This window comes from Mobula hypostoma, chromosome 2 (assembly GCF_963921235.1).
Source record: "Mobula hypostoma chromosome 2, sMobHyp1.1, whole genome shotgun sequence".
In the NCBI taxonomy this organism is placed as follows: domain Eukaryota; kingdom Metazoa; phylum Chordata; class Chondrichthyes; order Myliobatiformes; family Myliobatidae; genus Mobula; species Mobula hypostoma.
Genome location: NC_086098.1, coordinates 142,322,210 through 142,349,640, shown reverse-complemented (window position 1 = coordinate 142,349,640; position 27,431 = coordinate 142,322,210). Strand labels below are relative to the sequence as shown.

The 27,431-nt window shown below is 41.3% G+C and overlaps 2 protein-coding genes across 4 annotated transcripts in view; one reads left to right on the top strand and one right to left on the bottom strand.

Moving 5' to 3' along the window:
• Positions 1-23,877, top strand: part of crybg1a (crystallin beta-gamma domain containing 1a) — a 252,149-nt gene extending 228,272 nt beyond the window's left edge. For both annotated transcript variants that reach the window (XM_063040819.1, XM_063040821.1), the window contains 8 exons: positions 2,324-2,356; positions 2,621-2,733; positions 6,801-6,930; positions 9,239-9,378; positions 13,138-13,261; positions 19,608-19,766; positions 22,591-22,753; positions 23,740-23,877. In XM_063040819.1, the coding sequence (XP_062896889.1) occupies positions 2,324-2,356; positions 2,621-2,733; positions 6,801-6,930; positions 9,239-9,378; positions 13,138-13,261; positions 19,608-19,766; positions 22,591-22,753; positions 23,740-23,828 (951 nt within the window). In that variant the 3' untranslated portion in view covers positions 23,829-23,877. The remainder of the gene's footprint in view (positions 1-2,323; positions 2,357-2,620; positions 2,734-6,800; positions 6,931-9,238; positions 9,379-13,137; positions 13,262-19,607; positions 19,767-22,590; positions 22,754-23,739) is intronic.
• rtn4ip1 (reticulon 4 interacting protein 1) overlaps positions 23,855-27,431 on the bottom strand; it is a 59,881-nt gene continuing 56,304 nt past the window's right edge. The window contains exon 8 of one of the 2 annotated variants that reach the window (XM_063040823.1): positions 23,855-25,262. In XM_063040823.1, the coding sequence (XP_062896893.1) occupies positions 25,149-25,262 (114 nt within the window). In that variant the 3' untranslated portion in view covers positions 23,855-25,148. The remainder of the gene's footprint in view (positions 25,263-27,431) is intronic. The other variant, XM_063040822.1, reaches the window with a different exon arrangement.

Below are 27,431 nucleotides of genomic sequence, written 5' to 3'. Positions count from 1 at the left end.
GATCTTAGAGCCAACTATTAAGGATCCACTTTTGGGGCATGTGGAGGCACACGATAAAATAGGGTGGAGGCAGTATTGTTTCTTTGAGGGGAAATCTTGCCTGGCAAACCCGTTGGAATTCTTTGAGGAAATAGCAGGCAGGATAAACAAAGGAGAGTCAGTGGATGTTGTTTACTTGGATTTTTAGAAGGCCTTTGACAAGGTGTTGCACATGAGGCTGCTAAACAGTATAAAAGCCCATGGTATTGCAGGAAAGAAACCAGTGTGGATAGAAGATCGGCTGATTGGTAGGAGGCAAAGAGTGGAAGTAAAGGGAGCCTTTTCTGGTTTACTCTCAGTGAGATGCTCACACAATGCCCAATAGTTAAGATTTAGATTTCAACTAAAATGTACAGACTGGGTACCTAAGGTTACCATGAACAAGAATAGAATTTCATTCCTAAACATTCTGTAACCTTACATCTAGAGGTACTGGAACAGATGAGACAGGTTTTAAAGAGCATCAAAAGGGAAGATAGGGAGACAAAGAAGTTGAGTGAGAAAATTCCCTGGATAAAAAACAAAAGCACTAGCTTTGGATTAAAATCCAAAGCTGAAGATTGTTGGGTTGTTTGCCTGTCTCAAAATACCTTGAAGGTGTAGGTAAATTGAATTATCAGAGGGCATTTCATGGAAATGTGGGTAGATGGGCGTAATGGATGGTTGGCATAGACTGGGTTGGTTGTAGGGTCTATTTCTGTGCCACATGACTATGTGATTGAAGCTCGGCTTTTCTCTACTGGAGACTCAAGAAGATCCAGATGCTGGAATCTGGAGCAAAAAACATGGGTTTGGTTCTGGTACCAATTGCTATTCACCTCTCCCCTAATGGTTCCCATCATCTGCTTTGGTACTTAGCACTGGTAACCTTTAGAGTTTTGTTTATCTCTCTCCAGCAACTGTTTCTCACCTTCATACTTTTCTCCACCCACCTGGTTTTTCTTTCCCTCTTTGCCTGCTTTGTCTCCCAAATCCACCCTAGCCCCCCCACCTGGTGCAGTCTGCCTGCGCCATCCTACACCCCTTCTCAATCCACCAATCACCAGCTCCTCACCTCTTCCCTTGTCCTTTTTATGCTGGCGCTCTTGGTCCTGAGGCAAGGATCCAACCCGAGACATTGGCAATTTCTTTCCTCTCACAGATGCTGCTCAGCCTGCCAAGTTCCTCTGGCAGACTGTTTGTTGTTTGCTCTACTTTTACTGTTCGCCATAAATCCAAGGAACTAGCCTAGATTCAGTGAGAATTAGAGAGGATTATTCCAGTAACAGCACCAGATATACTTAGATTGAACGGCCAACTTGCAGAAGACCAAACAGTGGAGGCAGCATGCTGTGGATGGAGCTAAGGTTTTATAAGTATCAGAGCAGGCCAAATCTCAACAGTTCTGCCATATTTGTACAACTGCATTTGTTGGATTAACTGTTTCATTGTCATTTTTCTTTGCAGTTAATTATCTTCTTGCATATTATGTAATTACTTATAAACAAGTAACTCCTTACTATGATTCCTAGTTGTTATAATATACATATTGTTTAATATGTCTCTAGCCGTTATACGAAGTATAATTCTGGGAAGTTCTGGGTGCTTTGCATTAAGTGAATAAGTATTTTCTCGTTGTTCGGTTCTTACTGCAGTATTGACTAAGTATTTTCTAATTGGATTATTATTGTCTATAAATTAGAATGGATTTTTTTCTTACCTTTGAGTGTCAAGGTAGCTATGTTATGCTAGGCACCATCTTTAGTTTCTCTTCTCTTTCAAGTATCAGATTTCCATCCCTTTTTCGTTTCAACTTCCCTTTGTTCTATCAGCTCTTAATAAAACAAACATGAAGCAGCCAGCTTTATGCCTCGTCTCTGACTTCTAAAAGAACCTTGGATTTAAACAACAGAATCCAACACAGTCCTGGATAACTGAAGCAACTGGAGACAAGGAGATTTCATCTGATGCTAAGAGCCACAGAAGAATTCCTTTAGTATCCGATCCTGAGTTTAATTCATTTTAAATAAAAATAACTTAGGCCATTTGGCAGTGATTAATGAAATGATGGTAAGAAGCTAAAAATGTGTCTGGAATCCTATGAATTTCAAATTGAAATAATAAGATTTTGTACATTAGCTTGGACCTTAAAGACCTTAAACAATCTGTACTTTTAACTGGGCTTATAGGTTAAGAGCATCTTATTAGCTAGGTAAGTAGTTATTATCTTTCTTTGGGAGTGATATATGGTTCAGTGATGTTCTCTGGTAAATCTTCATAATCTGTGCCTTTTTTTAAATTTCAGGATGCAGTGGATAGCGAACTGTCTAAATTTAAGGTAAAGAATAAAGTTCCATGTTTTCATTAACTTGTTCTGTCGAAGGAATTATTAAGGGATCTTGAGAGTCTGAGCTAAATTGCCATGGGGATTTGCTCAATTATGATTGTAATTTCTTTCAGACCATTTTTACAGTCCATGTTATTTATAGTTTAAAGCAAATAAGATTGTTGATATATTGAAATTGTAAATTTTACACAGCATTAGCTCTGTATCATATTTTTAAGCATATTGTATGTGTTTTATGTGATTTATTGTGAGCAGGTGAAATTCTTTTCTGAGCCTGAATTTCAAGGAAGCGTACAAATCTTCGACATGGATGCAGTCCAATTTCCTGATGGCTTTTCATCCAAGTCCTGTGAAGTTCTAAGTGGCAGGTGAGCAAATTAATCTAGATCTTGAAAATATAAAGGCCTAATGGGGTAGTTATGGATTACAGTGGCAGTTCTTTAAACTGATAGTCAGTTAAATAGAATATTGTAGTCTATTTCAATATCTTTTATGGTTTTTAACACCTATCCTTTTTGTGGTTAAATTTTGACACTCCCTCTTGATGCCCTATTTTAAGCTAAAGCTACCTTACTATTCCAAAAAACAATACCTATCATTTTGTTTCAGTAAATGAGAAAGCTCTGTTCATTATAATTGGAAAATATAAAAAAAATGAAGCAGAATGCTTTTGTGAACTCCTGTTTTGAGACCCTCAGCTTGCAAGACATTGATCAGTGATGTAAGAATTTTGCTTCCTCAGTTCAATAGTTGACAGTAAATACTGTGTGATGACGTTTAGTGCAAAATGTCCATTGTATGATCTGTTACAAGAATGAAATGAAAATTATCACAGGAATGAAAGGGTTAACGTAGGAGTAGTGATTGATGGCTCTGAACCTATACTCACTGGAGTTTAGAAGAATGATGGGAGATCTCACTGAAACTTATCCGATATTGAAAGGCCAAAATAGATGTGGAGAGCATGTTTCCTACAGGTGGCGAGGTGGGTTATAGAACCAGAGGGCACAGCCTCGGAATGGAGGGACTTCCATTTAGAACATGGATGAAGAAAACCTTTTTTAGCCAGAGGGTGCTGATTCTGTGGAATTCATTGCCACAGGTGGCTGTGGAGGCCAAGTCATGGAGTACATTTAAAGTGGAGGTTGAAAGGTCCTTGATTAGTCAGGGTGTCTAAGGTTATGGGGTGAAGGAAGGAGAATGGGGTTGAGAGGGATAATAAATTGGCCTTGATTGAATGCCAGAACAGACTTGGGTCAAATGGCTTAACTCTGTTCCTATTACTTTTGCTGTTATTCTCACCCCCTCTGGATTTCACTAAACAAATTAAAAATCTTATGTTCTATTGAAATAAGTTGGGTTTGTGAATGTGCAGAAGTTGCAGGATGATTTCTATCGAGAGGTGAGGTGAAGTCAAGAGTATAACTAATAACTAAAGGTGGTCCAGCAGACTTTTTCCATGAGGCAGTAAGGAACAATACTTAGATTGTCCACACTGCATCCAAGCTGCCTGCACACCCCAGTGAAATGAGTGAAGGGTGTAAATGATATTAAATGCATTGCAGTTACTAGTCCAGATTACTCCAGCAGCTCCCTCCAAACCTACAATTTATACCATCATGAAGGTCAAGACAGCAGGAGGAGTCTAACACCATTAAGGGTAGATTTCCCTCTGTTGCCTATATCCTGAGCGTATCATAAGCCCTTCACAGTTAGTGAGTTGAAACCCTGCATTTCCCTATCCAGCAGCACGGTGGGAGTACTTTGACCTGCTCTTCAAAGAAACCATAAGACATGGGAGCAGAATTAGGCTATTTGGCTCATCGAGTCTGCTCCGCCATTCCATCATGGCTGATTTATTATCCCTCCAGACCCTATTCATCCATTCTAAATGTAACTTTTGACATCCTTATTAATCAAGCAACTATCAACTTCCACTTCAAATACACCCATTTACCTGGCCTCCACAGCAATGAAATCCACAGTTCACCACTCTATGGCTAAATCTCCATATAAATGAACCTCCCTCTATTCTGAGGCTGCACCCTCTGATCCCTGATTCCCCCACCATTGGAAACATCCTCTCCACATCTACTCTACCTAGGGTCTCCCAACATTCAACAAGTTTCAATGAGATAACCTCACCCCCCCCCACCCCATTCTTCTAAATGCCAGCAAGTAGAGGCCCAGAGGCATCAGACTCTCCTCATATGTAATCCTTCCATTCCTGGGATCATTTTCGTAAACCTCTCCAATGTCAGCTCATCCTTTCTGCTTTTGTATTCTAATCTTCTTGAAATGATTGCCAGCATTGTATTTGCCTACCTCACTACTGACTCAACCTGCAGACTAACCTTTAGGGAATCCTGCACAAGGACTCCCAATTACCTTTGCACCTCGGATTTTTGAATGTTTAAAAGTAATCTACACTTTTATTCCTTCTACCAAAGTGCACGACTATACGCTTCCCAACACTGTGTTCCATCTGCCATATTTTTGCTCAGTCTCCTAAGGTGTCAAAGTCATCTGCAGACTCCCTGCTTCCTCACACTACTTGCCCCTCCACCTATCTTTCTATCATCTGCAAACTTGGCTACAAAGCCATCAATAGTCATCCAAATCATTGACACGTACGTAAAAAGGAGCATGTCCAACACTGACCCCTAGTGTAACACCACTAGTCACTGCCAGCCAACTAGATAAGAATCTCTTTATTCCCACGCTTTGCCTCCTGCCAATCAGCCAATGTGCTATCCATGCCAGCATCCTTTGTATAATTCCATGTACTCTTGTCTTGTTCAACAACCTCATGGCACTTGATCAAATGCCTTCTGAAAATCCAAGGACACCATATCTTCTGATTCTCCTTCCTCTATCCTGCTTGTTATTTCCTCAAAGAATTCCAACAGATATGTCAGGCCAGAATTTCCCCACAGGAAACTACGCTGACGTTGGCCTATTTTATCTTGTGCCTCTTAGTACCCTGAGATCTCATCTTTAACAATAGACTCCAACATCTTTCCAGTCTCTGAGGTCAAGCTAACTGGTCTATAATTTCCTTTCTTCTGCCTCCCTCCCTTGAAGTGTAGAGTGACATTTGCAATTTTCCAGTCCTCTGGAAGCATTCCAGAATCTAGTGCTTCTCGAAAGACCATTACTAATGGCTCCACAATCTTTTCAACTCTCTCAGAATTCTTGGTGTAGTCCATCAGGTCCATGTAACTTATCTACTTTCAGACCTTTCAGCTTCCCGTGCAGCTTCTCCCTAGCAATAGCAATTGCACTCACTTCTGCCCTCTGACACTCTTGAACTTCCGGCATACTCCTGGTGTCTTCCACAGTGAAGACTGATGCAAAATACTTACTTAGTTCATCTGCTATTTCCTTGTCCCCCATTACTACCTCTCCAGCATCATTTTCTAGTGGTCCGATATCTACTCTAACCTGAATTTAAATTTTATATGTCTGAAAGACATTTTGGTATCCTCTTTGAGATTATTGGCTGTCTTACCTTCATATTTCAACTTTTCCCTATTTTTTTTTTAGTTGCCTTCTACGAGTTTTTGGAAGTTTCCCAGTCCCCTAACTTCCCACTAATTCTTGCTGTATTATATGTCCTCTCTTTCGCTTTTATGTTGCTTTTGACTTCCATGTTTTCCTCATCCTGCATTTTGAATACTTCTTCTTTGGGATGTATCTATCCTACTCCTTCCCAATTGCTCCCAGAAACACCAGCCATTGATGTTCTGCCATCATCCCTGCTAGTGTCCCCTTCCAAACAACTTTGGCCAGCTCCTCTCTCATGCTTCTGTAATTCCCGTTACTCTACTATAATACTGATACATCTGACTTTAACCTCTCCCTCTCAAACTGCAGTCTATCATATTATGATCACTGCTTCCTAAGGGTTCCTTTACCATAGCTTCCCTGGCACAGTGCTTTACAGTACTAGAGACCTGAGTTCATTTCCTGACACTGCCTGTAAGGAGTTTGTATGTTCTCCCCAAGACCATGTGGGTTTCCTCCAGGTGCTCGGGTTTCCTCACAGAGTCCAAAGACATAGTGGATGGTAGGTTAATTGGACGTTGTAAATTGTCCCGTGATTAGGGCTAGGGTTAAATCGAGGGATTCTTGGGCAGCACAACTCAAAGGACTGGAAGAGCCTTTTCTGCATCGTGTCTCCGGAAATCCAGTTCATTATACAACGCCCAATCCAGAATAGCTGATCCCCTATTTTAGCTGCTCTAAAAAGCCACCTTGTAGGAACTCTGCAGGTTCTCTCTCTTGGGATCCAGTACCGACCTGATTTTCCCAATCTACCTGCATACTGAAATCCCCCCATGAGCCTGACTTTTGAAATAACTGTAATACTTTGAACCTTTCTGGTCAGAAGGCAGGCTAAACTAGTTGATTCATGGTTTGTGTTTCTTTGCAGCTGGGTAGTTTTTGATGCAGAGAATTTCACTGGGAGACAATACGTACTTGAGGAAGGAACTTACCCTGACTTGGCAGCTATGGGCTGTATAGTTGATACGTGTATCAAATCCGCAAGGACAGTAAACTTTGTAAGTATCCCTTAAATATTTAACTTCCAGTTGAGAAATTTCAGATGCTGTTGATATGTCTAACAGCCCAAGTTTCTTTTAGAAGCTGAAGGATACGTAACTCATGCTGGTGTTTTTTCATGTTCTTTCTGCATCAGCAGATGGTCACAATATTAGATCCCAATTTGTTCTTTGTGCTTCAGCAAGTCAAACAGTAAACACCATCATCTTCACGTGCCAAGTCGTATGACGTGGGTGATCGTAGTCTTGACCATGATCGCTCTTGGCAAAGTTTTTTACAGAAGTGGTTTGTCATTGCCTTCTTCTCAAACAATGATGTTATCTTCCAAAAACGTGATTGGCACTGGTGGAACTCAAGTCCTTTTATGTAAAGCTTTAAAAATTTCTTCTCTAAATGTGTGGAAAGATAATTTCCGAAATTACAACTTTTACATTTAGCGCCTATAACTCCTGTATCGGAACATCCTGAACTGTTATATATAATATGTGTTATTTCATTTTCAAGGCTGAATAGCTGATTAGATTGTGATACTATATGTGATTGTTAACTGTCTATTTTGACTCCTCTAAGGAGATTTCATGAGTGATGTGATAAGAAACTAAGAGAGAAACCCATAGCTCAGAATCCTATTATGTCTGAGTTATTTTTCTGTTGAAAAATATATCCACTGTCTAACCCTTCTGCTCTGTCTCCATTTTCCTATGAGCTTTCTCCCACGCATTCACCAAGTATTCTTTTTAGAAGTTCTTATTAAATATGTTTTCATTTCCCAATTCACAATGTTAAAGCAATTGCTGTATAATTTCATTCTCTCATGATATTATCTGTTATTCTTCCTGCCAGTTTCTGAGGTCTTGTTACTGACCCTATTGCCAGTAGAAAACCCATCACTATTTTGTAAAATTCATGCTTTCCTTTAAGCTTTCTGTGAAGGCAAATAAGTCTATTTTATTCAGGGTTTCCAAATAGCTCATCTTTTGACTTCAGGATCATTCTCATAAATCTCTGTTAGCTTTAAATATTGGTGATTTATATTATGAACCACCAGTGTTCTTAGAAAATTATACTATAATCTCCTTGTGTACGATTTGTTTATAAAGGTAGCGATCCCTTATGTTATTTTCAAAAATGCTGTCGACCTTTCTGACACTAATCAAAAATAATTGTAATTGGTAATTGGCTTATCATTATCACGTGTAGTGAGATACAATACACACGATACCATATGGGGCACCATAGTAGCCCAGTGGTTAATGCCACCTTACAGCTCAGGGCTTCAGAATTTGGTGTTCAATTCCAGCATCCTCTGTATGGAGTCTCTGTACGTCCTCCCCGTGGAATGCATGGGTTTTCTCCAGGTGCTCCAGTTTCCACCCACAGTCCAGAGACGTTCCCGATAGGCTAATTGGTCATTGTAAATTGTCCTGTGATCAGCTTAGTGTTAAATTGGGGCTGTCAGAGGTGGCTGGGTGGTGCGGATCAAAGGGCCAGAAGGACCTATTCCTCTCTGTATATCAAAATAAGATAAAATAAATACAATTTTGTTTTCTATGTGATATATACAGATAATGTCAATACATAATATACTTGAGTACTACAAAATGCAAAGTGTAATGTTCCAGTTACAGAGAAAGTGCAGAGTAGTCAAACAATGAGGTGCAAGGGCCTTACAACATAAATTGTGAAGTTATGAGATAAACTTAATTGAAAAGAGGTCCTTTCAATGATCATATAATGGGATAGAAACTGTCTTTGAGCCTGGTGTTGCATGTTTACAACCTTTTGTATTTTCTGCCTAATGCAAAGGGCACGTGGCCAAGTGGTTAAGGCGTTCGTCTAGTGATCTGAAGGTCACTAGTTCGAGCCTCAGCTGTGGCAGCGTGTTTGTGTCCTTGAGCAAGGCACTTAACCACACATTGCTCTAGCCTGTGTGAGGAATGGTGCCCCACACAGTCTTCCAATCTGCGCCTTGTAAAGCATTAAAATGCCCGACGCAGGCCACTCATGGTCGGAGTCAACGTTCCCCCAAGGGGGGGGGAAGAAGAGAAAATGCCCAAGGTAGGAGGGGTCTTTGTTTCTGTTGGCTACTTTCCTGGAGCAATGGGAGGTGAAGACAAAATCCATGGAGGGGAGGCTGGATCTTATGATGGGCTGAGCAATGTCCACAGCGCTCTGTAATTGCTCGCTGTCATGGCCAGTCAGTCCATACACTGTATTTGTTCCAGCAACACCTTCCTAGTTGTTCTTAATAGCTGTAATTGCCTTTTCTCCCTCTTCCTATGAAAAGTATTTTTTTCTTGTTTTCAGTGTTTCTCAATGCCAGGCATAATACTCTTTATGCGAGAGAAATTTGAAGGAAAGAGAGTTGAGTTGAACTCGGAAGTGTTGAATCTGAAATTAGAAGGATATAATACTCGTGTTTCTTCACTCAAAGTTAATGGTGGAACGTAAGTAAAAGAAAAGCTGCTCCAAAACTTTTGATGCAAGGGAATGATCTACTATGATATTAGAAAAAAGTTATCTGGATTGTGCATTTATTATTTATATACAATATTTATCTTTATCTTTAAATTGGTTTTAAAAATTAAATAAAACAAATTCAAATGATCCAGTTACCTAATATGCTAACTAGATTTGAATAAAATGCCTGTTTTTGAGGCAACATGAATCACTGTATGTGTAAATTACATTTCTTGAAGATGGCAAGTTGGATGTAAATTTGCATTTTTGATGCTTGGGAAGAGTCTCTTGAACAAAATTCACTAACTCTGCGCCAACCATCTGACAGGGTTTTCCCAGTTGTGTCTGAAGCATTAAAAATCATATGTCTGCCTAAAGATCTCTTGAGCATTGCTACCTTATCTGCTTCTAACAGCTCCATTGGTAATGTGTTCCAGGTACCTATCTCTTCTTGTGCTTTTTAAAACGAATATTGCCTTGAACATCGCTTTTAGACTCTTCCTCTCTTACCTTAACATTATGCTCTCCGTATTTGACATTTCTACCCTGGGAAAAACACTCCATTATCTATACTATTTGTAATTGTACTGCTATCAGGTCGCACCCCCTCAGCTTCTGACACAAATGTCTCTGGTTTGTCCAACATCTCATTATAGCTAATAGACTCAAGGCACCCTCTCTGAAGCCTGCACATCTTTCCTGTAATGAATTGACTGGAACTACACACAATACTCCAAAGAAACAATCTGCTGAAGGAACTCAGTGGTTTATGAGGGATTGTTTGTTGCTCCAGATTCCAGTATTTGAAACATCTTCTGTCTCCATAATACTCTAAATGTGGCCTGACCTCAATGCAACATGATTTGCAATTGTTATATTTCGTGCCCTGATCAATGAATGTAAGCATACGATACAGTTTCTTTACCATTCAAGACAGAGGTGTTGCCAATTTCGGGGAGCTATGAACTTGAACTTATGTGGCGCATGGCCAAGTGGTTAGGGCGTTGGGCTCACACTCTGAAGGTTGTGGGTTTGAGTCTCGGCCAAGGCAGCGTGTTGTGTCTTTGAGCGAGGCACTTAACCACACACTGCTCCAGTCCACCCAGCTGAAAATGGGTACCGGCAAATGCTGGGGGTTAACCTTGCAATAGACTGGCATCCTATCCGGGGGGGTGTCTCGTACTCTCAGTCACTTCACGCCACAGAAACCGGCATAAGCACTGGCCTGATGGGCCACAAGGCTCGGGACAGACTTTAACTTTAACATGAACTTGTACTTGCCATTTACTGTATACTTTCTCCTTGCATTTGACCTGCCAAAATGCATCACTTCAGACTTGTTGGGATTGAACACCATCTGCCATCCTTTGCCCAAATTTCCAACTGATAATGTACCTTGCTGTATTCTTTGACAACCCTCCTCACAACTCTACCAATTTCAAATACAGGAGATTCTGCAGATGCTGGAAATCCCGAGCCACACACACATAATGCTGGAGGAACTCAGCAGGCCAGGGAACATCTATGGAATAGAGTAAACAGGACAGGAAAGGAAGGGGAGGAGGCAGCGTAAGAAGGCTGGGAAGGGGAGGGAGAAATACAAAGTGGCCAGTGATAGGTGAAAATGAGGGGGAAAGGGGGTGAAGAAAAGAGCTGGGAAGTTGATTGGTGAAAGAGATAAAGGGCTGGAGAAGGGATAGGAGAGGACAGAAGTCCATGGAAGAAAGGGAAGGGGGAGGGGCACTAGAGGGAGGTGATGGGCGGGTAAGAAAATAAGCTGAAAGAGGGAAACAGGAATGAGGAATGATAAAGGAGAGGGGGTGGCAATTACTGGAAATTTGAGAAATTGATGTTTATGCCGTCAGGTTGGAAGCTGCCCAGGTGGAATGTAAGGTGTTGTTCCTCCAAGCTGAGTGTGGCCTCATTGCAACAGTCAAGTAGGCCATGGACTGACATCTTGGAATGGGAATGGGAAGTAGTCTTGAAGTGAGTGGTCACTGGGAGATCCTGCTTTTTTGGTGGACAGAGCAAAGGTGCTCACCAGAATGGTTTCCCAACCTACGTTGAGTCTCTCCAATATACAGGATCCTCTTTCCACAGGGATCGATCCCTACATGGCTCTCTTGTCCACTTGTCCCAGCATCCTCTGTTACGAGTTTGTACGTCCTTCCCATCATATACATTATTGGGAAATGTATTACAATGCATTTTGATAAAAGGAACAACATCTAAATGGGGAGAAGGTTCAAACATCAGAGGTGCAAAGGGACTTGGGAGTCCTCATGCAAGACTCCCAGAAGGTTAATTTACAGGTTGAGTCTGTGGTAAAGAAGGCAAATGCAATGTTGGCATTAATTTCAAGGGGAATAGAATATAAAAGCAAGAAAATAATGTTTAGCCTTTATAAGACACTAGTCAGGACACACTTGGAGTATTTTCAACAGTTTTGGGCCCCATATCTCAAAAAGGATGTGTTGTCATTGGAGAGAGTCCAGAGGAGATTCACGAGGATGATTCCAGGAACGAAGGGGTTAACATATGGGGAGCGTTTGGCAGCTTTGGGCCTGTACTGCTGGAATTTAGAAGAATGTGGGGGAATCTCCTTGAAACCTACTGAATGTTGAAAGGACTAAGTAGGGTGGATGTAGAGAGGATGTTTCCATTGGTGGGGGTATCCTGAGCTAGAGGGCACAGTCTCAAAATTGAGAGGTGACCCTTTAAAACAGGTAAGGAGGAATTTTTTTTAGCCAGAGGGTAGTAAATCTGTGGAATTCTCTGCCACAGACTGCAGTGGAGGCCAAGTTCATGTGTATATTTAAGGTGGAAATTGATCATCTCCTGATCAGTCAGGGCATCAAAAGATGTGGCGAGAAGGTAGATATATGAGGTTGAGTGGGATCCAGGATAAGCCATGATGGAATGGCGGAACAGACACAATGGGCTGAATGGTCTCATTTGCTCCTATGTCTTGTGGTCTAATGGTCTTATGCTGACCATGTGGGTCTCCTTTGGGTGTTCTGGTTTTCTTCCACAGTCCAAAGGCGTACCGGTTGGGAGGTTAGTTGGTCACTGTAAATTGTCCCCTAACTGGGCTGGGGTTTAATTGGGATTTGCTGGGCGGTGTGGCTTGAAGGGCCAGAGGGCCTATTGTGTGCTGCAGCTCTAAATAAAATAAATGTTAAAAATTAGAGCAAAATCTTCTCATTCAGTCGCGTGTACAGGGAGTAGAATAGGGCCACAATACTCTGGAGCACCAGTGTTGAGAATAATTGTAGCAGAGGTGTTGCTGCCAATCCTTAAGGAGTGTGGTCTGTTCCCACAGATGCAGTCTGACCTGCTGAGTGTTTCCAGCATTTTCGCTTTTATTACAACTCGTAGCCAGCTGGAATGTTCTAGTGTGAAACACATCTGCTTTTCTGATGTTGTGTCATTCTGAGCTGGTCCAGTACTTTTTGGTTGCTCTGCCTGTTAGTCTTCCTAAAGGGAAAAACATTGTCTTGTCACCTCATTAAAATGCTCGAAGGTGGATCATTTTATGTTGTGACTCTTCAGTGTGTCTTTAAACCAATTTAGAAATCAACGCAGTATCACAATCTTAATGGATCCGTAATGTTTTACTGAAGTAACCTCTGTCTGCAGAACTTTAGGTTTTTCAGGTAATACTCAATATTAGTGTAATATTCTGCAGGTATTTTGTATTTTGTAAATGTGCAAAATATATTTTGTCTTTTTTAAATGAAAAACAGGTGGGTTGTTTACGAAGGCAGTAACTTCAGAGGTCGACAGATATTGCTACAGGCCAGTCAGATACCCAATTGGCATCAGCACACTGGATGGCATGTGATCGGTTCTCTGCGTCCGCTAATTCAGGTCAGGACATGTGGCTATAAAGATTTGTCGTGTGAACTTTTGAATAATGTTTCTGGGACATCATCACTGATGCCCATCCAATCAAAAGTAGTTGAAACACTAATGAAGAAAAGAAAACTGATTCTCTTGTAGATTAATGAATTTTCAATAGGAAGGGAAATGCCTGATCTCTTCAGGGGTTAAAATACATTTTCAAACACAACCCCAAACAGATTCTTCAGGAAATGAAAAAATGTATTTTCAAAATTAAGATTTTTTTGTTTTCCTTGCATTAAATCAATATGTAATTCAATCATTTTAAACCACATAGGAGCAGAATTAGGCCATTTGGCCCATCAATTCTGCTCCACTATTTCATTGTGCTGATCCATTTATCTTTCAGCCCCAATCTCCTGCCTTCTCCCTCTTTCATGTCCTGACTAATCAAGAACCTATCAACCTCTGCCTTAAATGTACCCGATGACATGGCCTCCACAGCCACCTGTGGTAATGAATTCCACTGATCTGAGAACAGTACAGCACGGGGACAGGCCCTTCAGCCCACAATGTTGTGCTGAACCAGCTAAAAAGCAAATCAAAACCCCCCAATAACTAATTCCTCCATATCTGTCCATCTTCCTCACATTCATGTGCCTATCTAAATGTCTCTTAAAAGCCTCTAATGCATTTGCCTCCACCACCATACCAGACAGTGCATTCCAGACATCCACCACTGTGGAAAAAAACTTACCCCTCATATCCCCTTTGAACCTACACCCTCTGACCTTCAATGAATGTCCTCCGCTATGAAACAGTTCTACCCTGGGAAAAAGATATTCCCTGTCTTATCTATCTATGCCTCTCTTAATCTTATCAACCTCTATCAGATCTCCCCTCAGCCTCCAACGCTTCAGAGAAAACTAACCAAGTTTGTAAAGCCTCTCATGATAGCTCATGCCCTCTAATCCAGGCAGCATCCTGGTAAACCTCTTCAACCACTACCCTCTGCCTTCTATGTGCAAGCCAGTTCTGAGTCCAAACAGTCAATTCGCTGGAGACCCCATGCATCTTATTCTTCTGGATTAGCCTCCCGTGAGGGACTTTGTCAAACACTGCCCTACCTTCATCAATATCTCTCATCAGCTTGGCAAAAAACTCAATCAAGTTGGAAAGACATGACCTGCCACACGCAAAGCCATATTGGCTCTCCCTAATTGGACCAAGGGTTTCCATATGCTCATATACTGTATCCTATCCCTATGAATTTTCTCCAGCAATTTCCCTACAACTGATGTGAGACTCGCCGGTCTATAGTTTCCAGGATTTTCCCTTGTTCCCTTCTGAAATAAACGTACAACATTAACCACTTGCCAATCCTCCAGGACCTTGCCTATGCCTAGAGAGGACACAAAAATACTGGCAATCTCATCTCTTGCCTCCTCAATAACCTGGGCTAAATCTTATCAGGCCCTAGGGACTTACCCACCTTAATACTCCCTAGGAGGTCCAACACTTCCTCCTCCTTCACCGCCCTCATGTATTTGTACACTCAGCACTGATCTCCTGGCCCTCCACGTTCTTTTCCTTGGTAAATACTGAAACAAAGTCCTCATTAAGTACCTCACTCACATTCTCTGCATCCAAACAAATGTTTCCCCCCTTTATCCTTGAGTGGTCTTGCCCTGTCCCTAGTTATCCCCTTGTTCTTGATGTATGTATAGAATACCTTGGGATTCATCTTAATCTTATTTGCCAAGGATTTTGCATGGCCCCTCCTGGCTTTCCTCATTCCCTTCTTTAGTTATTTTCCAGCTTCTTCATAATCCTCATGTACTCCATTTGACCCCAACTTCCAAAGCTTTACATACTTTTTCTTTTTCTTCTTGACTAAATTCATCACCTCTCTGGACAGCCAAGGTTTTCTTATCTTTCCATCCCTGTCCCTCCTTCTAACAGGAACATACCTTTCCTGTAATCTGTGCAATTAATCTTTAAACATCCTCCACATGTCTAATGTGGACTTGCTGGAAAGCAGGTGTTCCCAGTTAACTCTTCTTAGTTCCTGCCTCATGCCCTCAAATAATTTGCCTTATTCCAATTTAAAACTCTCCCACAAGAACCTACAGCTATCCTGAAAGTTAAGGAGTTGTGGTCACTGTTCTCTAACTGCTCACCCACTGAATGGTCACCTGGCCAGGCTCATCACCCAACACCAGGTCCAGTACAGACCCTCCTCTTGTTGGACCCCCACATATTGATTTCATAGACCCTCCTGGATACACTTAACAAATTCTGCCCCATCTAAACCCCTTGCATTGAGAAGGTCCCAGTTTATATTAGGGAAGATGAAATCCCCCAGGACAACAACCCTATTATTTTACACATTTCCTTAATCTGTTTACATATCTGTTCCTCAATGTCCCAGTGGCTAATGGGGGGTGGGGGAATGGTCTGTAGTACAATCCCATCAGTGTGATTGCACCCTTCCTATTCCTGAGTTCCACCCAAATGGACTCAGTGTCTGATCCCTCCATTATGTCTCCTGACTGCAAGTGTGATATTGTCCCTGATCAGTAGTGCAACTCATCACCCCACCACTCTCTTCTACCTCCTCATCTACCTTTTCTAAATCTTTGAAAACCTGGTGCATTAATCACCCATTCCTACCCCCTCTCTACCAAGTTTTAGTAATGGCTACAACATCGTAATTCCATGTACTGATCCGTGCTCTAAGTTCATCACCTTTACCCATAATACTCCTGGCATTAAAATATACACACTTCAGACTATCTGACGCATCATACCTGTTGTTTCAATTTTGCCTTTCAGTACTTTTCCTGACACTACCTACCTGTCTAATCCTTCACTTTACTGACTTGGCGCTTTGGTTCCCAGCCCCTGCAAACCCAGTTTAAATCCTCCCGTGTAGCATTAGCGAACCTAACGGTCAGGATATCGGTTCCCCTCCAGTTCAGGTGCAACCCGTCCCACTTGTACAGGTCACCCCTTCCCCAGAAAAAGTTCCAACGATCCAAGAACTTGAAACCCTGCCCCCTGCTCTATCTCCTCAGCCACCCATTCATCTGTGCTATCAACCCACTCCTACCTACATGAGCCTGTGGCACAGGTGTATTCCAGAGATTACAACCTTGAAGGTCCATCTCTTCAGCCTCTTTTCTAATTCTACATATTCACTGCATAGGACCTCTTACCCTTTTCTGCCCGTGTCATTGGTGCCAATATGCCCCACAACCTCTGGCTGTCCACCCTCCCCCTTGAGAATATCCTGCAGCTGCTCCGATACGTCCTGGACCCAGCACGCAGGAGGCAACACACTATCCTGGTGTCTCTAAAATGGCCATAGAATCTCGTATCTGTCTCCCCAACTATTGAATCCTTTATCACTACCGCACTTGCTGACTTTCCCCTTACCTGCTGAGCCTCACAGCCGGCCACAGTGCCACTAGCCAGGCTGCAGCTGTACCCTGATGGATCACACACCCCCCCCCCGCCCCCACTAGCAGTATCCAAAGATATATACTTATTGCTGAGGGGAATGGCCATAGGGGAACCCTGTGCTGATTTTTTAATCCCCTTACCTCTCCTGCTGCTTGTGCATGAATCATAAAAGGTTGGTTTGCAGGTGCAGCAGGCTGCCAAGAAGGCAAATGGAAGGCTGGCCTTCATTGCTAGAAGGATTGAATTTCCCCCGGGATCAATAAAGTCTGACTATGACTATGTATTTAAGAGCGGGGAGGTTATGCTGCAACTGTACAGGGTACTGGTGAGGCCGCACCTGGAGTACTGCGTGCAGTTTTGGTCTCCCTACTTGAGGCAAGATATATTGGCTTTATACTGCTGAGGAGGTTCACCAGGTTGATTCTAGAGATGAAGGGGTTAAACTTTGAGGAGCGATTGAGTCGCCTGGGACTGTACTCGCTGGAATTCAGAAGAATGAAAGGAGGTCTTATAAAACATATAAAATTATGAAAAAGTTAGGTAAGATAGGGGCAGGAAAGTTGTTTCCACTGGTAGGAGAGACTAGAACAAGGAGACATAGCCTCAACATTCGGGGGAGGAGATTTAGGATGGAGATGAGGAGGAGCCCAATGAAGCAATAAATACGTTTAAGACAAGGTTGGATAGATTTTGCATGGTAGGGGAATTAAGTTTCTGGGGAAAAGGCAGGTAGGTGGAGATGAGTCTATGGCCAGATCAGCCATGATCTTATTGAATGGTGGAGCAGGCTCGATGGGCCAGATGGCCGACTCCTGCTTCTATTTCTTATGTTCTGGTGGTCACCCATCTACTGTCCAAAGCCTGTACTCTGGGTGTGACCACCCTCTTCAAAAGTCTCATCTAGAGTGTCTTCACTTTTGTTTTAATTACAAATTTCAATCCTTTCCTCGCTGTTTTCAGTCCTGCAGTTTTTTTTAAAAATTGGAAATATTTGGCTACCTAAGGCTTTGAATGCCTCAAATGCAGCATTCCATCAGCAGGGTGCTGGTGTCAGCTGCTTTCGGACTGATTTTGCATTCACAGTACCTTTTCCTTTTCCCCCTTATAAAAACTTAGACTTTGCTGATTTGCTGTTCTGTGTACCAGAGAGATGATCAGGAATTCCTTAGCTGAGAGCCAGGGGCTTACAGTGCTCCTTACAGCATTGGTCTCCTTGCAGGTCAGAACTCAGGAGCCATTTGTGTAGAGTTTGCACGTTCTCTCTTTCTTTGGGTATCTGTGGGGTCCCCTGGTTTCCACCCAATTATTGGAAATAATTGTCCGCTGTAAATTGCTGCAAGTGCAAAAGTAGATTCTGGGAGAGAACTGAGAATTGTGGGAAGAATAAAAACTGGGATTAATATTGGATTAGTGCTAGTGGGTGGTTGATGGGTAACAACTACTCGATGGGCCAAAGGGCCTGTTTCTTGGCTAAATTTCTTTAACTACTGTATTGTATAAGACAATGGAACTTATAGGTAAGAGTTTTGTCAATTAGAGCAGTGGGATTGTCTGGAACAGCATTTTTAAAAGAAAATGTAGGTCAGTTACTAATTGGTACATGTTAGGAACTCTTTGGCCTACCTCTTCTCAGTTATTTCTGGTTAGTTTAACTGCAGAAGATACAAGTATCCACATGGCATAAACTAATGCATAATCAACATTGTAGTTTAAACTTACAACATTGCAAGTGTTTAAAAAAAGAACTGAGGAACATTTCAAAGTTTAGAGTGCATTTATTATCAAAGTATATGTAATTTATACAACCTTGAGATTTGTCTCCCAAAAGAAGGACTGTCAAACACACAAGGTGCAGAGAGAGGAAAACACAAAAAACAAATTGTGCAGACAATAAAGCAAGCAAACAGCATTCAGAGCTGATTTTCACCCACCAGGCATTGCTGCAGCTGATTCACAAATCCACTCATTGCAGGCCACAGCCTGAGTGTAGCAAACCCTGCAGAGCCACGAGCCGAACGGGCTGTCTCTCACCTCTGACCCTGACACCACGACCATTTCAATCTTGGCCAGCACCTAAGTCATCTAAACCTCAGGTCGTTCCTCACTCACAGTCTCAGGCTCCATTGCCACAATACAGCCAGTACCGAATTTTCCAATTCAGATCGATTCTTAAGTCGATAAAAACTTCAGACCTTTTCCACACCTCACCTTGGCTCTGCCACATCAAATTGCCTCCAAGTCTGCTCCAGCAGCTCCAGCCCCAACATGCTGTAACCATCCTTCCCCAGCGAGAACCATCCTTCCCCAGCGAGAACCATCCTTCCCCAGCGAAAACCATCCTTCCCCGCGAGAACCATCCTTCCCCAGCGAAAACCATCCTTCCCCAGGAAGTGTGGAGATATGACGTGTAAGCTCGTGATTGGAAAGAGTTTCTGAGCATGCGCAGAAATGATAGAATGATCAAGAACATGGTACTGCAAAAACGTGGTTTGGTTGTTTTTGTGTTCTTTATATTCATATGTACTGTGGGTTACTAATAAAGAATCATATTCTGGAAGAAACAAACTTCCAACAGCAAGAACCACCCTTTCCCATCCAGAACCTCCTTTCCCCATCCAGAACCATCCTTCCCCAGGGAGAACCATCCTTCCCCATCCAGAACCATCCTTCCCCAGCGAGACTCCAGCCACACAGCAAAAATGCTCGATTGTTCAAGTGATTCAGCTCAACTCCGACAGAGAAGCCACAGGCCACTGTTGCAGTGGTTACACACCATTAAAAGTGGGAATAACAAAGTATTTAGTTGTTTTTTTTTGTTTAGTTGGTCACTGGTAAGTTGTCATTCAAACCAGTAAGTAGCACCGTCTTAAACCAAATAATTTATGCAGATAATCTGTTTTCTTCACAGAGGCGAGCATACTTCAGGGTACGAAACAGAGGTACTGGAGCATTCTTGACTTTGACTGGAGAACTGACTGATGTGAAAATGATTCGAATACAGGCTTTGGAAGAAACCGGAATGGATGATCAAATCTGGTTCTACCAGGAGGGGTACATTAAAAGCAAGGTACTTAGGATGTTGATTCCGAGAAATAAAACTTAAATTTAAAGTAGCGATGCATTTGATTAAAATATGCATCAGGCAGCTTTTATGATCAGGCAAAGGTTTCCAAATACTCTTTGGTTAATTATTAAAGCATATTCTCAATGTTTTATCAGTTTAATTTTATCTCTTTAATCCCTGTCCCATCCATTTGTGCTTTTATCAATCCCTCATCTCTGTATTTGTTTAATGAATAAAGCATTTGATATTTTTAGATGAGAAAGGATTGTCCTTGTACCGTTCCCAGTGAGAGAGAAAAAGAAGCTGCATTGTTCATGTAGCTGTCAGAACAGAATCACTCTTTGGCTTCAAACTTCAATGACAGTGAGGCATAGTTTAAAACGTTTTATAACCTCAGTCCTGAAGAAGGGTCTTGTCCCAAAATGTCGACTGTTTATTCATTTCAATAGATGCTGCCTAACCTGCTGAGTTCCTCCAGCATTTTGTGTGTTGCTCTGATATCCCCGTGGAGCCTCTTATGTTCTGAATGTTTATTTAATAAGCAACATGAATTTTGATACTGTGGCTGCATGTTACACTGGTCCACTTGCTAGATGGTGTGTCTTGATAATGCGCTGCATTCATTCTGTGTCTTCAACTTCTATCCCCTTCCTACCTTTAGTAAATCAATCAAATTTTTCCCTTTCTTCCTTGTAATGTCCTGATACCTTGATAGTTCGTTTAAAAAAAAGCTGATGTTAAAAATAATTACGTGCATTTTTTTTCAAACATCTCACACTGTAGCTTTTCTGCTTCGTGATAATTTTTTTCACCTTTTCTACAAAGTTCAATGTGCTTTTATTATTTATTATCTATAAGGAAGGCAAGGCAGCAGCTATATTTCATTAGGAGTTCGAGGGGATTTGGTTTGTTCACTAAAACACTCAAAAACTTTACAAAGGTACTGTGGAGAGCATTCTGACAGGCTGCATCACTGTCTGGTATGGGGGGAGGTGCTACTGCATAGGATTGAAGTAAATTGTAACATTAGTCAGCCCCATCGTGGGTGCTAGCCTCTGTAGTATCCAAGACTCCTTCATGGAGCAGAGCCTTAGGAAGGCGGCGTGCATCAGTAAGGACCCCCACCACCCAGGATGTGCCCTCTTCACACTGTTACCATCAGGAAGGAGGTACAGAAGCCTGAAGGCACACACTCAGCGATTCAGGAACAGCTTCTTCCCCTCTGCCATCCGATTCCTAAATGGACATTGAACCCGTGAACACTACCTCAATCCTTTTTTATTCTTTGCACTACTTCTTTTAACTTAATAGGCATATATTGTATACACTTACTGTAATTCATTTATTTATCATGTATTTCCTTGCCCTGCTGCCGTAAAGTTAACAAATTTCGCGACATATGCCGATGATATTAAACCTGATTCTGATTATGTAGTATGTATACAACTTTGCCACACCACATGCTCTGCTGTGTCCTTTGTATTTTCAAGGATTAAGTTATTTGTAAAAATGAAGATCACATAGTATCACATCAATATTTGAATATTTTTCTCTATTCCTGTCAGTTATTTGGAAGAAGTTTATAGAACATTGAAACTTCTTTTGGCTCACATCGTCCACACTTACCATCAAGCACCCTTTCAGACTAATCCAGGGTGTTCCCTTTTTATTCTCCCCACATCCTAAGCAATTCTACTACTCACCCACAGAATAATAGTGATTAACTGTGACCAATTAACCTACCAATCTGCGTGTCCTTAGGATGCAGGAGGAAACGAGAGCACCCAAGAAAAACCATGCAGTGAGAGAGAGGAAGCACAAATATCACTGGAGATCATAGTTGAACGCAGATCGCTGTAGCTGTGAGACAGTACATCTGTTAGCTCCACTATTGTGATGCACATTGCTCATGGGAGGGAGGTCCGGTAGTGAGTGAGAGAGAGAGAGAGAGAGAGAGATAGAGGGAGAGAGAGAGAGATTTAACAGTTGGCATGGTAATATCTTTGCTTCCTGTCCTAAAGTCCCTTACCCATCTATAGGTAAATCAATACTGTAATTGAGTTTTTCTCTCCTGTATTATCGTGTTTTGCATCATACTGCTGCCGCTAAGTTAACAAATTATATGACATATTCCAATTATTTTAAAACCCCTTCTTCACAAGTGAAGAACCAGCCATCCTCATCATCACCCTAAACCTGATTCTGATTCCATCCTAGATAAATAATCCTGGCCCTAACAATACCTCCAGTAATAGAGTACTGCCAGTGGTGTCACCACCGAGAAGACACTCAATAAGTGATCATTTCACCGGGTTAAAAATAGAAGCTCTCACTTACTCTAGCTCACTCTCTAGAGCAGGGATTCCCAACGTGGGATCCACAGACTCCTTGCTTAATGGTGTTGGTCCATGGCATAAAGAAGATTGGGAAACCCTGCTGTAGACTTTGAAGTGTGTTGAAGCAGTCTTCAGTGAGGTCTGAAGATGCCCAGTCAGATCTCCCAGGGGTAGTAGAGCTTCATTTTAAGGAACACACACACACACACACACACACACACACACACACACAAAATGCTGGAGGAAGTCAGCATCAAAGGAGGGAAATGAACAGTCAACTTTTTGGACCACGGTCCTTCATCATTTTAAGTTCTGAACAGTGTTCCTCTGAGACGAAAATAGTCCAATTTATATCACAAAGTCATGAGCCATTTCAAACTGCGTATGCAACCGATCAGTACTTCATTTGTGTATTTCATTCATATTCAGTGACTCTCCCTTTATTTGGATGGAATTGATTGAAACTGTTCCCTTCCTTTCTCTGGCCACAGATGGGTGAAGATTATTGTTTGGATATAACAGGAAGCTTGCTTGGTATAGGTTCAAGACTGGGGATTTCAATACTCCACAGTAAAGACATTCACATCTGGAGCATCGATTCCAATGGAGTCATATGGAATTGTATTAGGACTGACTTGGTTATCGACATAAAAGGTGAGGAGTTGATCCATTTTCTAATTCTCATGCTCTTGTCAGTACATTCCTCTGCAACGCTTAATGATATTTGCATTAGCAATGTGAACCCAAGGCAATAATACTCTCCCTTCCATCCTTTGGACACCAGTTTGGACGGAGCTGCAGAGTATTTATGCAGGTTCTATGTTAAAACACAAACCAATGTCAGATAGGTGATTTTTTTTTAAAGTAGGGAGTGATGGTGTTCCCTATAGGTGACTGTTTTGTAGGTATAGTGCATAGTTTGTTAGTTTAAGGAATGTGTTGATATGATTTGTTTTATTAATCATTAACCAAATACAGTCATTGTATTGTGAGATTTAGTTAAATTAAATATGTCATTCTTTCCTTTCATTAGGAGTATGTCAGTATCTAACTTCAGGAAAGGCATTAAATGAATTACTGGGAGAGGGGGTGCAATTAATGTGGAAATCCTTATAAAATGCTTAGTTTATAGTCAGTGCGATCACAGGATATATATTTCAGCACATAAATGACTCTTCATCTGCTTTCACTTAAATCAGTATTACCTTTTTCAGTGAGAAATCTCAACCTGGAGAGCAGGAAATGTCCATCTGGTGTACCCTAAGATGGGAATAGAATTCATATCTTTTTTTGCATAATGTAATTTTCAGAGATGGCATGCAAGATGGTGTTCCAGTGTAATCTACGACCCTTCAGATTTGCATCTACTAAAAATAAAGAGAATTTTAGCCACAATCCTGTCAATTTTTCTTTTCTTCACACCTGCCACTGAGAAGCTGGAAGCCCATTAGCACATAAGAAAATCCAAATGTGCTGCACAAGGCATCAGTGGCTGGGAGAAAAATCAAGGATGCAGAAGCATTCACAAGATTTTAGTCACAATGAAAACTTGGCTCTTCTGTAAGCAGGTGCTCACTGCTGAAAGGTTAAGTAGTAACATTATGTCAATATGCCTTAAAAGGTGTAATCTTTTTTTCAAGGGGGTCAGCATTACGACAAGAATCATGCTATTCTCAGCAAATTTGATGAGGTTCGGCCAACACAGAGGTGGGACCTGGATATCGTTTGACTCTTTCAGGGTGGAAACAGAAATGAAAAATCGTGAAGCACTTTCTAAACACTGTGCATATAAGTTGTCTACTGTCAGTGCAATGTTATATTTTCAAATTCAGTAACAACTGCCATCTGCTTTTTGTTACATTATAATCTTTGTAAGGTCTTAAGCATTCTTACATTTAGTTCATGTGTTGGTAACTGGCTGTTTCTGTTTAACTGAGAAAATCTCATTCCTGGTGCAAAATATGCTGAAATATTTTTAAATACTATTTATAATTGACTAACCTTGCTCATTGGTTTTACTGAACACTGGAAATCTCTTCAGGAAATGGGTATAATAACTTCTCTTGTGAATTAATGCATTGGGATGAAGTTTTGCAATGATCCCCTCTTGACATTGTAATTGCTGTTGATGGTGGGTCATAAATATGAGGGTACACATGCAGAATTGAATATCCGTAATATTGGATGTTTGTAACTGTTTTTGTGCTACCTTGGCTTGTACAAACCATTAAAAGTTCAGGATGTATTTTTAGTGTGAGAGACAGATGCTTGACTTGCTCTGCACATATTGCTACTGTGATGGTTCTAGTTTTTTGGGAACAAAATTGAAAATGGAATTGATGTTAAAGTTTTAAGAACCGTTTTTTTTACAAGTGGTTCTAGTTCCTTATTATGACTTTCACTTTGTGGCTGAATTTTGAACTTGGGTTCAATTTAAAATCCAACCCTTTTATCGTTTTCATTGAAAAGCTTTTCAACAACTGAGATACAGTTGCTGGACAACACAGCCACAACTTGCAAATATATAGACTTTAAAAAGTAAATTTCATATTGACCAGCTGAAGACAATTTAACATGGTACTAGTATCTTTGTAGGATGTTGTGAGATGTTATGGGCAGGCCCAGCAATTCCTTCTACGTTACGGAGACAGTGGATGTTCAAATGATGGTATTGTTTGATAAATTGCATCAAGGATCATCATAAACACTTTCAGCTTAAAGGTTTTGTAACCTTTTAATCATTCATACATTCCTTTTTGTACTTTAACAACTGAACTGGGGGCTGTATTATCTTTAATATTGGGTATGATGGTACGTTTATTATCCTCTTCCTCATTTTTATCAACTCAACTATTTCAACATTTGTTTGTGACGTAAACTTGGATAAATACTTGTATAACCATCTTATTTACAGTTATTTTGGTATATGAAAAATGGACAATATTTTATTTCCTTTTCACTGTACAGTACATAGTTGCTACAATCAGCAACAGTACTACTGTGTTTGTTGTTTTGAAATGCTTATGCAAAAACTGCAAAATAAAATGACTCATTCTCCACTCCTGTTGATTACAGTCTTCCCTCGTGCATGGCCTCGTTCCATTTTTAGGAAAGCCTGGGGTACTTCAGAAAATGGGAAGAGCTGCTCAACAGCTGGTCGGATCTGAAACACAAGAGAGAAAGTATAAAGGAATTACCTCTGGCAATTATTCACTGCCTTGAACCAACAAAATAACTGCACAACAAAAAAGTAGGCTAAAGCTTGAATATAAAGCTCATCTTTTATCATTGGGTCCATGCAGTGCTTTCCTGAAACAAATATTTTGCCAGATTTGCTTCAGGAGATCAAGGCATCAAGCCAGTAACAACTGGGAATTGGGGCTGTAAGGATGCATCTGGTTTGGGCAACGTATACGTCGTCCCATAAAGTAATGGATGTACCCTTAATGGCCATTTTATTAGATTAGATTATTGATCATCAGTCCTCTTTTACTGTCATTTAGAAATGCATGCATGCATTAAGAAATGATACAATGTTCCTCCACAGTGATATCACAAAAAAAAACAGGATAAACCAAAGACTAACACTGACAAAACCACATAATTATAACATATAGTTACAGCAGTGCAAAGCAATACCATAATTTGTTAAAGAGCAGACCATGGGAACAGTAAAAAAAAGTCTCAAAGTTCCGATCGACTCCTGATAGTCCCCGATAGCAGGTGGCAGAAGGGAGAAACTCTCTCTGCCATAAACCTCCAGGCACCGACAACTGTTGATACATTGGAAGCACCCAACCGTAGCCGACTCTGAGTCCGTCCAAAAACTTCGAGCCTCCAACCAGCCCTTCGACACCGAACACCAAGCACCATCTCTGCCGAGCGCCTTGACCCCGTCCCGGCCACCGAGCAACAAGCAAAGCCGAGGATTCGGGGCCTTCCCCTCCAGAGATTCAGGATCACACAGTAATAGCGGCAGCAAAAAAGGCATTTCAGAAGTTTCTCCAGATGTTCCTCTGTGCTCTCACGTCTGTCTCCATCAAATCAGGATTGTGCACGGCACCCTACTTGACAGATTACAGATATGATTCACCGGAGTAGCCGCGCTAGCTGCGTCGCGCGACCATCTTCTCCTCCTCCTTTTAGACACCTGTACCTAATAAAGTGGCCACTGAGTGTACGTTTCTGGTCTTCTGCTGCTGTAGCCCATCCACTTCAAGGTTCGACTTCTGCGTTCAGAGATGCCCTTCTGCACACCTTTGCTGTAATGCATGATTATTAGAGTTACTGTCGCCGTTCTGTCAGATTGAACCAGACTGGAAACAATGGGGTCTTCCCAGAGACTCTTGGATAGGTACATAGAGCTTAGAAAAATAGAGGGTTGTACGGTAGGGAAATTCTTGGCAGCTTCTAGATTAGGTTACATGGTCATTTTCTTCTGACCTCTCTTATTAATGAGGCAGTTTTGCCCACAGAATTGCCGCTAACTGTATGTTTTTGCTTCTTACACCATTCTCTGTAAACTTTATAGGCTGTTGTGTGTGAAAATCCCAGCAGATCAGCAGTTTCTGAGATACCTGAACCTCCCTGCATTTCATAGTCAAAGTCACTTAGATCACATTCCTTCCCCATTCTGATGTTTGGTCTGAACAACAGCTGAGCCTCCTGACCATATCTGCATGCTCTTATGCACTGAGTTGCTGCCACATGATTGACTATTTAGGTAGCTGCGTTAATGAGCAAGTGGACGTAATAAAGTGGCCACTGAGTACATCTCTTGTTGGTTTCTCAACACTGGACGACAGTCACCAATAGGCATGGTGTTGCTTCACGAATTCAGCTCTATTGTGGTTTATACCTGTCCCAGTACATATTATTAATCCAGCTGACAAAAATGGCTATTAGAACTTTCAAATCTTTACCTTGATAATTAAATACTAAATGTTGATATTCTGCCTGGATGTCCTGTCATGCAGAGCTCCTATTGCCACAATAAATTGGGTAAATTGATTCATTATTGTCACATGTACGGAGGTACGGTGAAAAACTTTTGTTTTGCACGCCATCCATGGAGATTAATTCAATAGGACTGTGCCTTGAAGTGGTACAAGAGAAAACAGTATCAAAATGCAGACCAAAGTGTTACAGGGAAAGTGCGGGCAAGACAATAAGATGAAAGGCCATAACAGGATAGATTATGAGGTCGAGACCATCTTATGGAATGTAATATTTTTCTAACATTTCATTATTTAACTTGCATTATTATCATAAACGAGAAGATCTGCAGAAGCTGGAAATCTAAGCAACACACACACACACACACAAAACGCTG